The 12,713-nt window shown below is 37.4% G+C and overlaps 1 protein-coding gene across 2 annotated transcripts in view; it reads right to left on the bottom strand.

The window, feature by feature from the left end:
* MFSD14A (major facilitator superfamily domain containing 14A) overlaps positions 1-12,713 on the bottom strand; it is a 46,473-nt gene that overhangs the window by 4,866 nt on the left and 28,894 nt on the right. For both annotated transcript variants that reach the window (XM_067727023.1, XM_067727022.1), the window contains exons 3-9: positions 12,607-12,669; positions 11,745-11,872; positions 9,605-9,719; positions 6,415-6,633; positions 6,013-6,126; positions 5,200-5,271; positions 109-221 (exon numbers count right to left, since the gene is read on the bottom strand). In XM_067727023.1, coding sequence (XP_067583124.1) covers positions 109-221; positions 5,200-5,271; positions 6,013-6,126; positions 6,415-6,633; positions 9,605-9,719; positions 11,745-11,872; positions 12,607-12,669 — 824 coding nt within the window. The remainder of the gene's footprint in view (positions 1-108; positions 222-5,199; positions 5,272-6,012; positions 6,127-6,414; positions 6,634-9,604; positions 9,720-11,744; positions 11,873-12,606; positions 12,670-12,713) is intronic.

The following is a 12,713-nucleotide window of genomic DNA, read 5'->3' as shown; positions in this document are numbered from 1 at the left end:
AGCAAATTAAGAAATATAAAAGTTTTGTCAGTTACACCTCAATAAAGCTGAAAAAAACAAAAACACGGCAAACACCAAAATTAAGAAAATTAAAATATTTGTACCTACCAAGGTTCTGAACCGAAGCCATACCATGCCAGCTGTAATATTTGAAATCCCAGACCCAATAAAATGGTGTTCTTATTTCCAATTGACCTCATAAGTAAACTCAAGACTATGGTCTAGAAAATATGAAAAATCAAAGTGGCTTATTAGAATAGAATAAGCTTTTTAATACTGAAAAGAAAAAAAGCTATTTGGTGACCTATTTCAATCTATAATATAAAAGGACTATTACCACTTTTCTACATTTTGGCTTTTCAGCAACAATTGCCCTGAATATATCTGAGACCATTACTCCAGGTCATATAAGCAGATGAAAGGTGCCTCTGCTGACACAGATCCAGATTCAGGGGAAAAGTCAGAAAACTGAAAATAGAAAAGGTGAACTTCATGTTCAGTACATTTCTACTGAGGACCACTTAAAATCAGAAATTGTAAACAGTAGGGTTGAAAGGTTCTAACTCATGGTTTAGAGATCCCTGTTATGTAATAGCTTTAAAAAAGTTTTTACAGGTCCAAGTTAATCCAAAACGCTGACTAAATAAAGCTGAAACAGTACAATTACTCATATATCCTTCACCTAAATTAACCTATTGCTGATGCTTTTATGAACAGTAGATCAGTTTAACAAGTATGACTTGGGAGTCGTGTAGGCTAATAACTAAGAACACAGCCTTGGGAAAAACAGCCTTAATCATCATTTTGGCTCTAACCATGTGACCCTGGGCAAGTCACTTCACTCTGAAACTCAGTTTGGTCTCTTAAAAGACTGTGATAATAGTACCTATTTCAAAACTGTGTCATGTGAGTTAGATGAAATGATATACTTAGCATTGTGCCCGGTACATTTAATCAACAACATTATGAATTGGGTTTTCTTGCTTTTCTCTCAAAGTTAATAAAAATTCAGCAAACATTTGGGGACATTAGTATTAAACATACCCCTTAAGATAGCTATTAAGTCCATAGAGGAAGAAGTGAAAATAATTCAGGAAATCACTACTTGATGACTGGCTGATACTCTAAACTCAAAATTATCAAGTGTAAGTTTAAAATTCTTTAAATTGAGACAATCATTTAAGAGTTTAATCAGGCTTAATCACAAATAAGCCAGCGGGAAGCAAATGAAGATCCTTTTAAGGATTCTTGAACAATTAACACTCACAGCTTTCCTCTCTGAGATTTTCCCTTAAATCGGGTGAGCGTGAGATTGAATTCCACAAAGCACAGAGCCCTGGAGTACATTCTTCAACAACCACAGCTATGAAAGGGAACTCACCCAGAGCGAGCACTCAGAGAAGAAAAACTTCCTGTGTATATGATACTCTAACTGGGACATCGATTCTCTCCCAAGGGCAAGGACTTCCTTCTCATTTATCTTTGTATCCCCAGCACCTAGCATAAGTTCTTTATTTAAAAAAAAAAAAAAAATTTTAAAGAGAACAGAGAGAACCAAGAGAGAGAACCAAGTCGTAAAGGTTAAAATGACTTATGACTTAACCAAGATGACACAGCTAATTAACAGTTAACTGACATCAACTTTGGTCACTCGGTCAACAAATATTTGCCCAGTTCCTACTGTATCCAATGGCTATTCTAGGTCTGAGGGCACTGACCCAGGTCAGAGTACTGGTCAGCAAAGAGATTACCTCCTAGTAGAGGGAAAACGGAGGTAAGCATACTTATCAAACCAGATAATTCCAGGTTGTAGCTGTTCTAAGAAAATAAGACAGGGTAATGTGATAGAGGTGCTGCTCCAACCAGGATGTGCAGGGAAGGCCCTTCTGAGGCGACATCTGAGGCGAGAGCTGAGTGAGGAGGAGGAGGTATGTGAGTATCTGGGCAAAGAGCGCGCGGCTGCAGGTGAAGCAAGCACAAAGCCCTGGGCTGGAGTGTGTTCAACGACACGGAGAACGGAGGAAACGGGGGCTACGTCGAGAGCCTGGATTTCATTCTGGTTGTGACAGGAAGGGAATATTAAACAAGAGAGCACTATGGCTCAATTCCCACTTTACAGCAATTCCTCTGCCAAGTGGCAAACAAGCCGTAGGGAGACAAACATGGAAACAGACCAGATGGAGGCTACGGTCTTGGCTTAGACTAGGCTCCTAGTAATGGAGATGGTGAGAAGTGCTTCAATTCAAAATATGTTTTGGAGAGAAGTGAAAGGAGATACCATCTGATGTGCCGGGTGTGGGAGAAGGAGAAAAAAAGTAATCAAGAATGGCACCAAGGTTCCTGGCCCCAACAGCCAGGAGAGTGGTGATGCCACTGAACGAGATGAACAGCACTGGGTGGAAGGAAGCCAGGTTGCAGTCACAGCCATGTCAAGGGTGAGATGCCCACCAGGTGTGTGACAGCACTGAGGAAATGTGTAGAACTATCTCCATGCACTCGTGTAAACGTTTATTGAGTGCAAATGTTATGAACTCGTGCCTGCTGGTGCCAAGGAAGTGATGGGGCCTATGGCAAACCAGAGAGCAAAGGCCCGAAGGGGACAGCAACCATGGGGCTTCCACTGAAGGTCACATTCATGTTACCACATCTCCTCATTTGGGGGAGAAGCTGCATTTCCATATTTTTATATCACACCTCCCAATTTTTAAATGCTTACTACTACTTTTTAAAGTTTTAAAATCACTATGGGAAAAAACCAATGACCTCTAATTTAGCACCTACTGGGCTGCAGGCACAGTGCAGGGTGTTAGAGTGACCAAGACAAATATGATGTAATTCTGACCTCGCAATCCTCTTGGAGCTCTACTAGAGCTCACAAAGCTACTGAGGCAAAAATAGTAAACAGAGGTAAAATTCGTAATATGGTGTATTCTGTACCATGATAGAGATACACCCAAGTTAATACGAGAACTCAGAGAAGGTATACTTAGGGGGTGAAAGGGGGATGCAGTAAGGACGGCAGGAACAAAGGCACAAGAGCAAGCAAGAAAATAAAGAGAGGCAGGCTCTGTGCTACTGGAGAGGAGAGTCAGACACTAGTCTTTCACTTAGAGGTCAACAGGGGAGAAGTCATTCTCAACTGTATACTTGCCATAAATGAGAGCATAAGCTAATGCTTCTTCCTTTGGGGCTATAAATTTTACTTGATATTTTAATTCATATAATGACATAAACTTAATTATCAATATTTACATGCAGACTACATATGCCTATTCACCTGTTTTTGAAGTTCAACTAATTTTCTCACTTTGAGAAATGTGATTTTACATCTCAAAAACTATGCTTCTGTGTAGGCCCCAAAAGCTGAGTGGTCATTTAAGTACTGTATTCCTTGTAGACCATGTTTCTGTTTACAGTATCTGCTGTGCTAGCAACGCTGGCTGGGTCGTGGCTCATTCCTTCTAGATTCACAGCCCTCATGACCCTGCTGCTGCAGGGCTCTTTCCAATGCAAACCCAACCACGCCCCCTCCTGCGTTCACATGTCTGCGCTCCTGAATTCTGAGCTCTTAGGGACTGTTTTCCATCCTGTATTCCTTTATGCCTGATGCAATCTACTGAGCAGAGGGAAGATTTCCTCTAAAGCACCTTCAACTCATCATTCAAGCAGTCTACAGTGTGCCCAAATTTATTAGGTGCCCACCTACAGCTTGCCTGCTCAGTTAAGTATGAAACGGAACTTAAGACCTTACAACTACTAACCTCTTTAAGTGTCATTATAGTAAATGTTAGCCTGTTCTCTTTAAGATCTAAATCAAATAAAATAGTAGCAAATCTAATCTCAGCAATATATGAAAAAGATAAGACATAATGATCAGGCTGGATTTATCTCAGGATTCAAGGTCAGTTTAACATTTGATAATTCATGCAGCTCTAGTCTTAGTACACTTTCCTTTGTGTTCAGAAAGGTTTTTTTTTTAAGCTATTTTTATATATGGGCAACAATATATTTCCCCCAAAAGCTAAAGAGCATATTTCTGAGGCCTTGGGGGAAGTATATTATACAATTTAAATTTAAATTTGAAGCCTATCACTAAATCTACCAGAAATTCATAAATGATGAGATCTGCAGAAGCAATCCTACCTCCAAGCTGGTGAAACATCCAAAGTACTATTAAATGGACTTTACTTTCCATTTTAAGAGTAGAATAAAACAGAAAAAGCTGCAACCTAGTAGATTGGATCTAAGGTGGGAAAGAGTGTTAGAGTAGATTGTTTACAGAGTCTGGAAAAAACATAGCCCAACAGAAAGAAATGGGAGGGGTTTTTTCCACAGAAAGGAGAAAGAGTGGAACTGAGATAGTCTGAAGGCCAGATGAAATATCTCCTAAGAAAATCCAGATTCTTCTGTTGATTAATATCTTATTCATCAAACAACCACCAGCTACCAACTGGGTTTCCAAGATAAAAATATTTTCATGTCACTTCTCTGCTCAAAACCCTCCTATCTTCTTGTCAAGTCTTACGATGACCCAGAAGGCCGCACACGATCTGGTCCCTCTCCACCTCTCAGAATTCATCTCCTGACACTCTCTCCCTTGTTCACTCCACCAGAACCATACTGTCCCCTGGCTCTTTCTTACACCTGCCAGGAATTGTCTTTCAGAGTTGTAGTTCTGTTCTGGCATATTCCAGTGGACTGTTCGTCCAGGTATTCCAGTCGATTGTTCCTCATTCCTTTGGTTCTCTGCTCAAATGTCACTTGTATCAGCAAAGCCTTCCCGACCCTCCCAAATAAAATAACACCCTGCCCCCAGCCACGCTCTACATCCCTTGTGCCCTTTTTCTCTATAGTTTTCATTACACCTGATATGTTTACACTGACATGCTTACTCATTCTCTTAACCCACAAGAATGCAAACTTTACAACAGCAGGGATCATGAGCGCTTGACACATGATAGGTATTCAATAAATATTTACTGAATGAATCAATCAACAGTAGAACAAGACTAACGTAAAATTTCTGATTTTATGCAGGTGAATACGCTAGTGTAAATCAATAAACTGTCTTTCTGGTTTACACATCATATGTTGATTAGTTCGTGTCAGTCCCCCAAATCTAATCAATACTACCTATACTAACAGAATTATGTTTCCGAACCTTCGAACATCTCTCCCTCTAACGAAAAAGAAACTCACCTGTGCAATAATGGAAAGAATGCCAAGGACTGCTATAAATGCTGCAACACTTTCTGGTGAAAATTTCATAATCTAGAAGGTTTCCAGAAAAAGTAACATTAATAAAATAAGCATAACAAATACCATACTAATGCAACTACTTGTATATTAACATTAAATCAGCCAGAAAAAGAAAATGCAATTCATTTGTAACCAAGTAACTCCTCAGAGGAAGAATCTGGCTTTCACTGAGGACCAAAATTATAATAAGTGTTAGATACTGAAAATAATAGCTACATAACTTAGATTAAGTAAATCTAAATCCCGTAATTTTGATTTCCTAAATAGGAGACCGCTATCAAGCACTCAAAATCCATTTTACAAATAAATATTGCACCATTTTGTGCTTTTTACAAGTACTGATAAAGGCTTAAATCTCTGCCTAGTAAGATTAGTGTCAAGGAGAAAAGAACTAATGCTCTTATTTTGGCTAGCTGCTTTACAAATATATGTTCTAAATCACAAAGAGACTGGAGCAGGTGAATGGATTAAAGCATCCCATCACCCGTATAAGCTACACATAACATAAACAAGCTCAAATGACACACTTTGACAGGAAAATCATCTCTTTTTGCCTAAGCCAAAAGTCTTCATAGAAATGCATAAGGAACGTCAGCCACACTGAACAGGAGGTTAATTCTAGTGAGCCATTATTTTTTAAATGATAGTCATTTCTAAAAGTCCCTGCTCTTAAAGTTCTCTCAAGAGTAAATATTTTGTACTAAGGCACTCAACAATGAAAGAAAAGTCCACCTTGGTAGAACAGAATTTTACCTGTCTGAGGTATAAAAAAAAGCTGGAATATTGGCCTGCCTCCGGTAAGTAGGAGAGAAACACCGTAATGCAGATCAGCAGCACTATGGAGTCCTGGCCCACTTTCTTTAAGGACTAGAAGAAGAAAGAGACCAATACAAGGTTTTATATCAAAACACTGAACTATTCTTAATAACATGCAGAGATATCTTCTGGCAGTGTATATACAGATAGCTAGTTGTCTTTTTTTTCCCCCCAGTTTATTCTCATCCTCCCCAAAAGTATTCTGAAAAGTATTTCAAAATATTTTTAAAAATCCATCATGATGTTTTCCCCAAAGAAACATCCACAACAAAACATTAATGCTGCGCTGAATCACACATTCATTTTTTTGTCAAAGTGAATGAAAAAGCATAAACTTACTGCAAAGGGGTCAGCCTGTTCCCAGGAAATGGGCGCTCCCCATGACGCGGGCCGCATCTTCTCAGGTAATGACTCTGGCACAGCAACAAGGATAAAACAAATATCTAGCAGAGCTATTGCTGTAGCCAGGACCACCACCAAGCTGTCCCCATACACTCGCCCAAGATAAGCGCCAATTGCAGGGCTGGTTACCAAACTTGCAGCAAATGTTGCTGAAACCTGCAACAAACCAAGATCAATAGAAAGAGATTAGGCAGGACATCTGGCTCCTTTACTTCCACACCACAGAGACTCTGACTTATGTCAGTCCTCCTGCTGCAGTTTCCCTTTCCTCCTCCTACCTATGCCAGTTTTCTTATACTTTCTTCTTTTGCAGAAAGAGAAAAGAATTAGATTCTTAACTAAAAAATATGTAATAACCTCTAAGATAGTGGCTTCAAACTTTCTTTTAAGCCTTGGAGCCCTCTGTTTAAATAAATCCTACTGACAAACTTGTAAGTAAAAACAGATTTAAAAATAAAAAACTGTTTTAGTTGAAGAAGGGTTGGGGGCCTGGATTACCACACCCAGCCCACCCCGACTGCCAGGCATGCTGGCCCCTAGGGTGCCTCCATAATCCCACAGTGCTCTGTGAACCGAGTCTAAAACAATACTCTAAGGAAATCCAATGCCACTGGGATCTTTCCCCCAATATTAAAGTTAAAATTAAATGAATGTTTACTTTGATACATATTTAAAGCTGGCTGAAATAAAGCTTAAAGACTTTAAAGTTTATCTTTTCAGCAGTAATAGTGTTAAGCCGCAGCACAAATCTGAACTTGGTCATCATTAGGTGGCAGGGTTAGGAAGAACGAGATCATCCATCCTTGGGATTGAGCCCATCTCTAACCATGTCTCTCTAACATCCTGAGGAAGCCCATACAAGTCTGGTGAAGATGCAGATTAAAGTATAGAAAACAGGGGGAGAAAAACTGTTAATCCCAGAAATATCTGGCCTACTGGACAGTGGCCTGCAAATCAACAATAGATGTGACAACAGGTAACAAATGATAGAGACCACATTCTTCAGAGGATAATTAGAAATTAATGTTATAGGTGCATGAGCTTCTGCTCCCTACTCTTGTGCTTTATTCTGTTTGTATGCTCTTTCTGACTTTTGCATGGAGGATTTAAACTTCACAGGAGTGCTTATTTACACAAGCACTTATTTGACAAGTACATAAAATTCTAATAACTATAAACATCTAGCTATCAACCCAAATGTTCATCAACTAGTGAATGGATAAACAAAATGTGGTATATCCTGTACAGTGGAATACTACACAGCAGTAAAAGGAACTACTGATATATGTATCGGCATAGATAAACCTCCTAAGATTATGCTAAGTGCAGACACAAAAGACTACATTTTGCATTATTTCATTTATATGAAATTTCTATTGAAAGCAAAACTACAGAGACAGAAGGTAGACTGGTGATTGCCTGAGGTCAGAGGTAAAGTGGAGACGGATGGCAGATGGGCCCAAGGGAACTTTTTGGGCTGATGGAAATGTTCTAAAACTGTATTGTGGTCGTATTTTGTTACAGTAGCTCTAAAAATTCATTACAGTGGGCTGTGGTCTCAGAGAGACCTGGGTTATGAGCAGAGCTCTGGCACTGGAGTTGGGAAAGGGGCAGTGGTTCTCACTGTAAGCGTCAGTGAGGTATCTGGGAATAGGAGAGAGCAAAGGTCTAATCAGAGTGCAGGTATTTCATGTCATTTCCCTTCTCCTCGATTCTCCTCCCTGGTGGCTATTTTTTTCTGGCCAGACAGAAAGATGACCACAAAGATCACTTTATTCCCTTTTATCTGCAGCCATATTATTTCTAGAAGATTGAAACTGTCATTTACTAGATGTGCCTTCAATACATAAAGCTTCCAGGTTGAAACTATTAATTTCAAAGATTTGGCTATGACAAAATAAATTACCTTAGGAAAAACAGAAACAACCTGGACTGTGGGCATGTTGCAAAGCTGTATAAATTTACTAAAATTGATTTAACTATACACATAAAATGGACAAATTTTATGGTATGTAAATTATATCTCAATAAAGCTGTTTTAAAACATCCTGGCTATCATTAACTTCATATCATTTAATGTTCTTGAGTTTACAACTGATCATTAGTTTTTTTGGTATGTTTCTCACTATAGGTATTTCCCTCCAAATCCTCTTAATTCCATGATTCTTCGTTATATTTTTTGATCTTTGAATCAAAGACAACAGACTCTCATAAAAGTAAGATTCAACCTGACACAATACTCAGTCCTTATTTAACAAAAGATGCTTGCTCCCTATCTGCTGAAGCTCATCACTGTCCTACTTCTGGCTAACAGTGATCTGTTAACTTATTTTATTTCTAGATTCGATAGACATTAAGTGTCCAGAATTTGGCAAACTACTGCCTCTGGGCTGAATCTAGCTATAAATGATTCTTCCCCGTTAAAAGTGATATAAACACATGTCCACAAGCAAAAACAAAAGAATATGAGAGACAAACTTGCAAGGAGTAGTAAATAAGCCAAAGAGATCCAATGCAAAGTAAAATGAATATAAACAATATTGTACTATAATTATGTAATGTGATAAATATAGCTATAACAGCAATCATATTACAATATATAAATGGATCAAAGTAACACTTTGTGCACCTTAAAGTTAAATAATGTTATTATGTCAGACGTATTCAATAAAAATTAATTATTAAAAAAAAAAAAAAGAAAGAAAAGAAAAAAGAAAAAATATGAGAGAGACTCTGTGTGGCCCAGAAAGCCACCAAGAAGGTTTGGGATCCCTGAGATGGGTGTTAACCTATTATATTTTAGATTAGCCATTAAATAATATTAATTTTAAAACTCATTACATATTAAATAGTTCTTTTAGTATTCTATTAAAAAGAACTTATATAAGGTAAAAATATTCCACTGTAATTTCAAATCTGTGTGACTAATACTGACTGAATGAAAATATCAAAACTTACATGGCTTTGTACTGAAAAAAAATTTAATGTAGTCTAATGGATGATTTTATTATAAAATGTACTTATGCAAAAATAAATCTTATAATGCAAAGGCTTGCACTCCTTGTAATAAAAGACAATAACATGGTGTTTTTCAGCAGACACAAAGGTACAGATTAAAAATACATACCAGTCCATAAGCCATACTTCTTTCATGTTCTTGGGTTATATCTGCTACATATGCAAATACCACAGAGAAAGTCACTGCAAAAACCCCAGAAACAGAGATAACAGCAAAGTACCACCTAGGATTGAAAGATAATTGACAAAAAATGGTTAGAAAACAATTACTATTACCTTAATCTTCATTTTTATAAGTGAACTAATGTACGTATACCTAATTTCAGTCAACAGCTTACTAGGACAGTTCATAGATTAATTCTTCTATAAATCATAAGCCCCAGATATTATGTAAACAGGGCTAGATGTGGGCCTTCGATAGCAACTCAGCTACTATGCGGGAATACTTAAAATTAGAAAATGTATTCAGGTCAATTTTTTACCCAATTGTTGAATTGTTAAGTGGCTTTGTTATTGTTTCTACTAAAAATAGCAACAAACTAGAGTCTACTATAATTCATCTATTACAATTTCCCATCACAGTACTACACAAAAAAACAAAATCCAGTAAATAAAACTGAGGGACAAGTTAGTCTATATTTATCTTGAGTCTATATATAGAAACTAGATGTTTTTCCATAAGCTATCTTTAGTTCTTCAAATGTTGGCAAAACAACCTGTATGGCAGTGTCCAAAATAAAATGAACAAAAGCTATTTTAAAAAGCAAATTACATTTTGCTATACATGATTCAAAAATACCTGGCTGAGAATAAGAAGTCTCTATTGTAATGCTGATGTTTAGTTTTTAAAATCAAGTGAAATCATATTGCACTTTCAAAATATCATGCCACCGGGACTTTATTGCTTACCAATTTTTTTCTAACATGCTGCTTTCCACAGCAAATAACTTGTTCATGCCCTAGATTTGTTTGGTAAGATTTCATTTAAATGATTAGCATTCATCAAGGGTTTGGCCTTCAGAGTTATATCTCACCTATGAGAGGAAGGAAGATCCTGCCTCATAAATAGCCCTGACCTTTCTAGATTCACCATGGAAATACAGCCGATCTATGATATAGAATTAACTAACATTAATATTCAAGTGGAGTAGAATATTAGTCAAAGAATTAAAAAATCTACAACTAAATTGGGCTCTATTATCTTGGGAAAATCATTCTCTTTGTGAGCTTTCCCTCCCTTCCTCCTCAGTGGAAGACTTGATTTTAATCAGGGTGGCCAAGAGCCCAGCCTCTTGTAACTAGGAGCAGCGTATGCCTGAAATCTGACCAAACAGACGCAAGCAGAGGTTGGGTGGGAATTCCATAGTTTCCCTAAAGGAAGGCAGTATGCTCTTTGTAGCCACTCCTTCCATCTTTTCTGCCTGAAGGTGACACAAGCTGGAGCTCACTTAAGCAGCCATCTGGACAGTGAGGTGATAGTGGAGGATGGCAGAGCATGAAGATAGAAAAAGTCTGGTTCCCGGGAACTGCCCTACCAGCTCTGGACTACTCAACTCCAGACTTCTTTTACATGGAGAGAGAAATTAGCAGTGAATTTCCTTGTTTTTAAGAAACGATTATTTGGGACTTTACTGATATATAACAAAATCTATTCCTAATTAATATAGATAATGATGATAAACGTTGTGTTTAACATCCTACTTAAGAAAGTAAAAGTTAGGGCTTCCCTGGTGGCGCAGTGGTTGGGAGTCCGCCTGCCGATGCAAGGGACGCGGGTTCGTGCCCCGGTCCGGGAGGATCCCACATGCCGCGGAGTGGCTGGGCCCGTAAGCCATGGCCGCTGGGCCTGCGCGTCCGGAGCCTGTGCTCCGCATTGGGGGAGGCCGCAGCGGTGGGAGGCCCGCGTACCGCAAAAAAAAAAAAAAAAGAAAATAAAAAGTTAGCAACCCTATCCAGTACCTAAAATATTGTTTTGAAATTTGGGCTGTGAAATCCAAAAGCAGATTAACTGGTAGTCTACATGCTTCCTATAGTGGCATCTAGTTCAAAAAACTTTATTACTTACTGTTATATTACTTAGCTACTATATTTTTAAAGGCCCTCTTATGTGTATCAAAGAATAAATGTATTAGAAAAATAAATTAAAAACCTACATAGATAAGATGGAAAAAAAGTGGAAAAAATAAGGGAATATTCAGAAAACAATTAACAGTTGATATTTAGTTGCTATAATCTGAATGTGCACGTACCATGGGCTGATCTTCATTAAAGGAATTGGGGCACACGTGAAAAATACTGTTAGCAGCAAGAAGGATTTTCGGCCCCAAACATCAGAAAGAGCACCAATAAGTGGGGCACTGAGGAATGACAACAAACCCTAAAAAAAAAGTTAAATGAAGAAAATACATATACTATGTATACTGATGAGCCAAAAATAAATCATTTTACTACCACAGAAGAATTTTAAACAAGTTTATTTCTAAAATAAGTATATCACCAAACTTTAGATAAACAACTTGTTTCTTGTCTGTATATAATTTTTCAATTTCCCAAGACCATACAGAACCATCTGCGGGCTGTGGTAGCATATTAAACACAAAACGTTCTAATGAATTCTCAACCACAACTCTAGCAATTCTAGAAGGAATATCATATGCTAATTATCAGTTTATAAACTTGTTGATCAAATGGAACCAAGAGTAAAGAATATGTAGAATAATCAAAACTTTACCATATTGATATATTTTATACTCATGCATTTTTTAAATAGTTCTTTTCTCTTCAATCTATATTCTTGTTGCTAGTTTACAAAAAGCACTCAGATCTTTGTAAAGAAAGTGCCAACACATAAAACACAGGGGAAATTTGTTATGATGTGGTTTATCATTATTATACATAGTTGGCTATATGTAAGTCAAATCATATTTAAAACCCAGTTCATTTAAAAAGTGCTAAGTAATCCCCCAAGATATACTCCAATTGTAAAAATTAATACTTAGGAGATTGATCAACTAACTTAATAAACTGGCAGAATTACATATATTTACATAAGTATATTTGTGCATGTTTGTGTACATGCATATATATATATATATATATGATTGATCCTACCTTTACTCCTTGAATTAGGCCATTCATCAGAAATGTATGTTTAGGGAAGGTTTCATGTAATACCTAAAGAATAAGAACAAAATAAAAAGCTCATGCTACATTTTAGT

Source organism: Pseudorca crassidens, chromosome 2 (assembly GCF_039906515.1).
Source record: "Pseudorca crassidens isolate mPseCra1 chromosome 2, mPseCra1.hap1, whole genome shotgun sequence".
Lineage (NCBI taxonomy): Eukaryota > Metazoa > Chordata > Mammalia > Artiodactyla > Delphinidae > Pseudorca > Pseudorca crassidens.
Note: the sequence above shows the minus strand (reverse complement) of the source record. Positions and strands in the feature narration are given on the sequence as shown.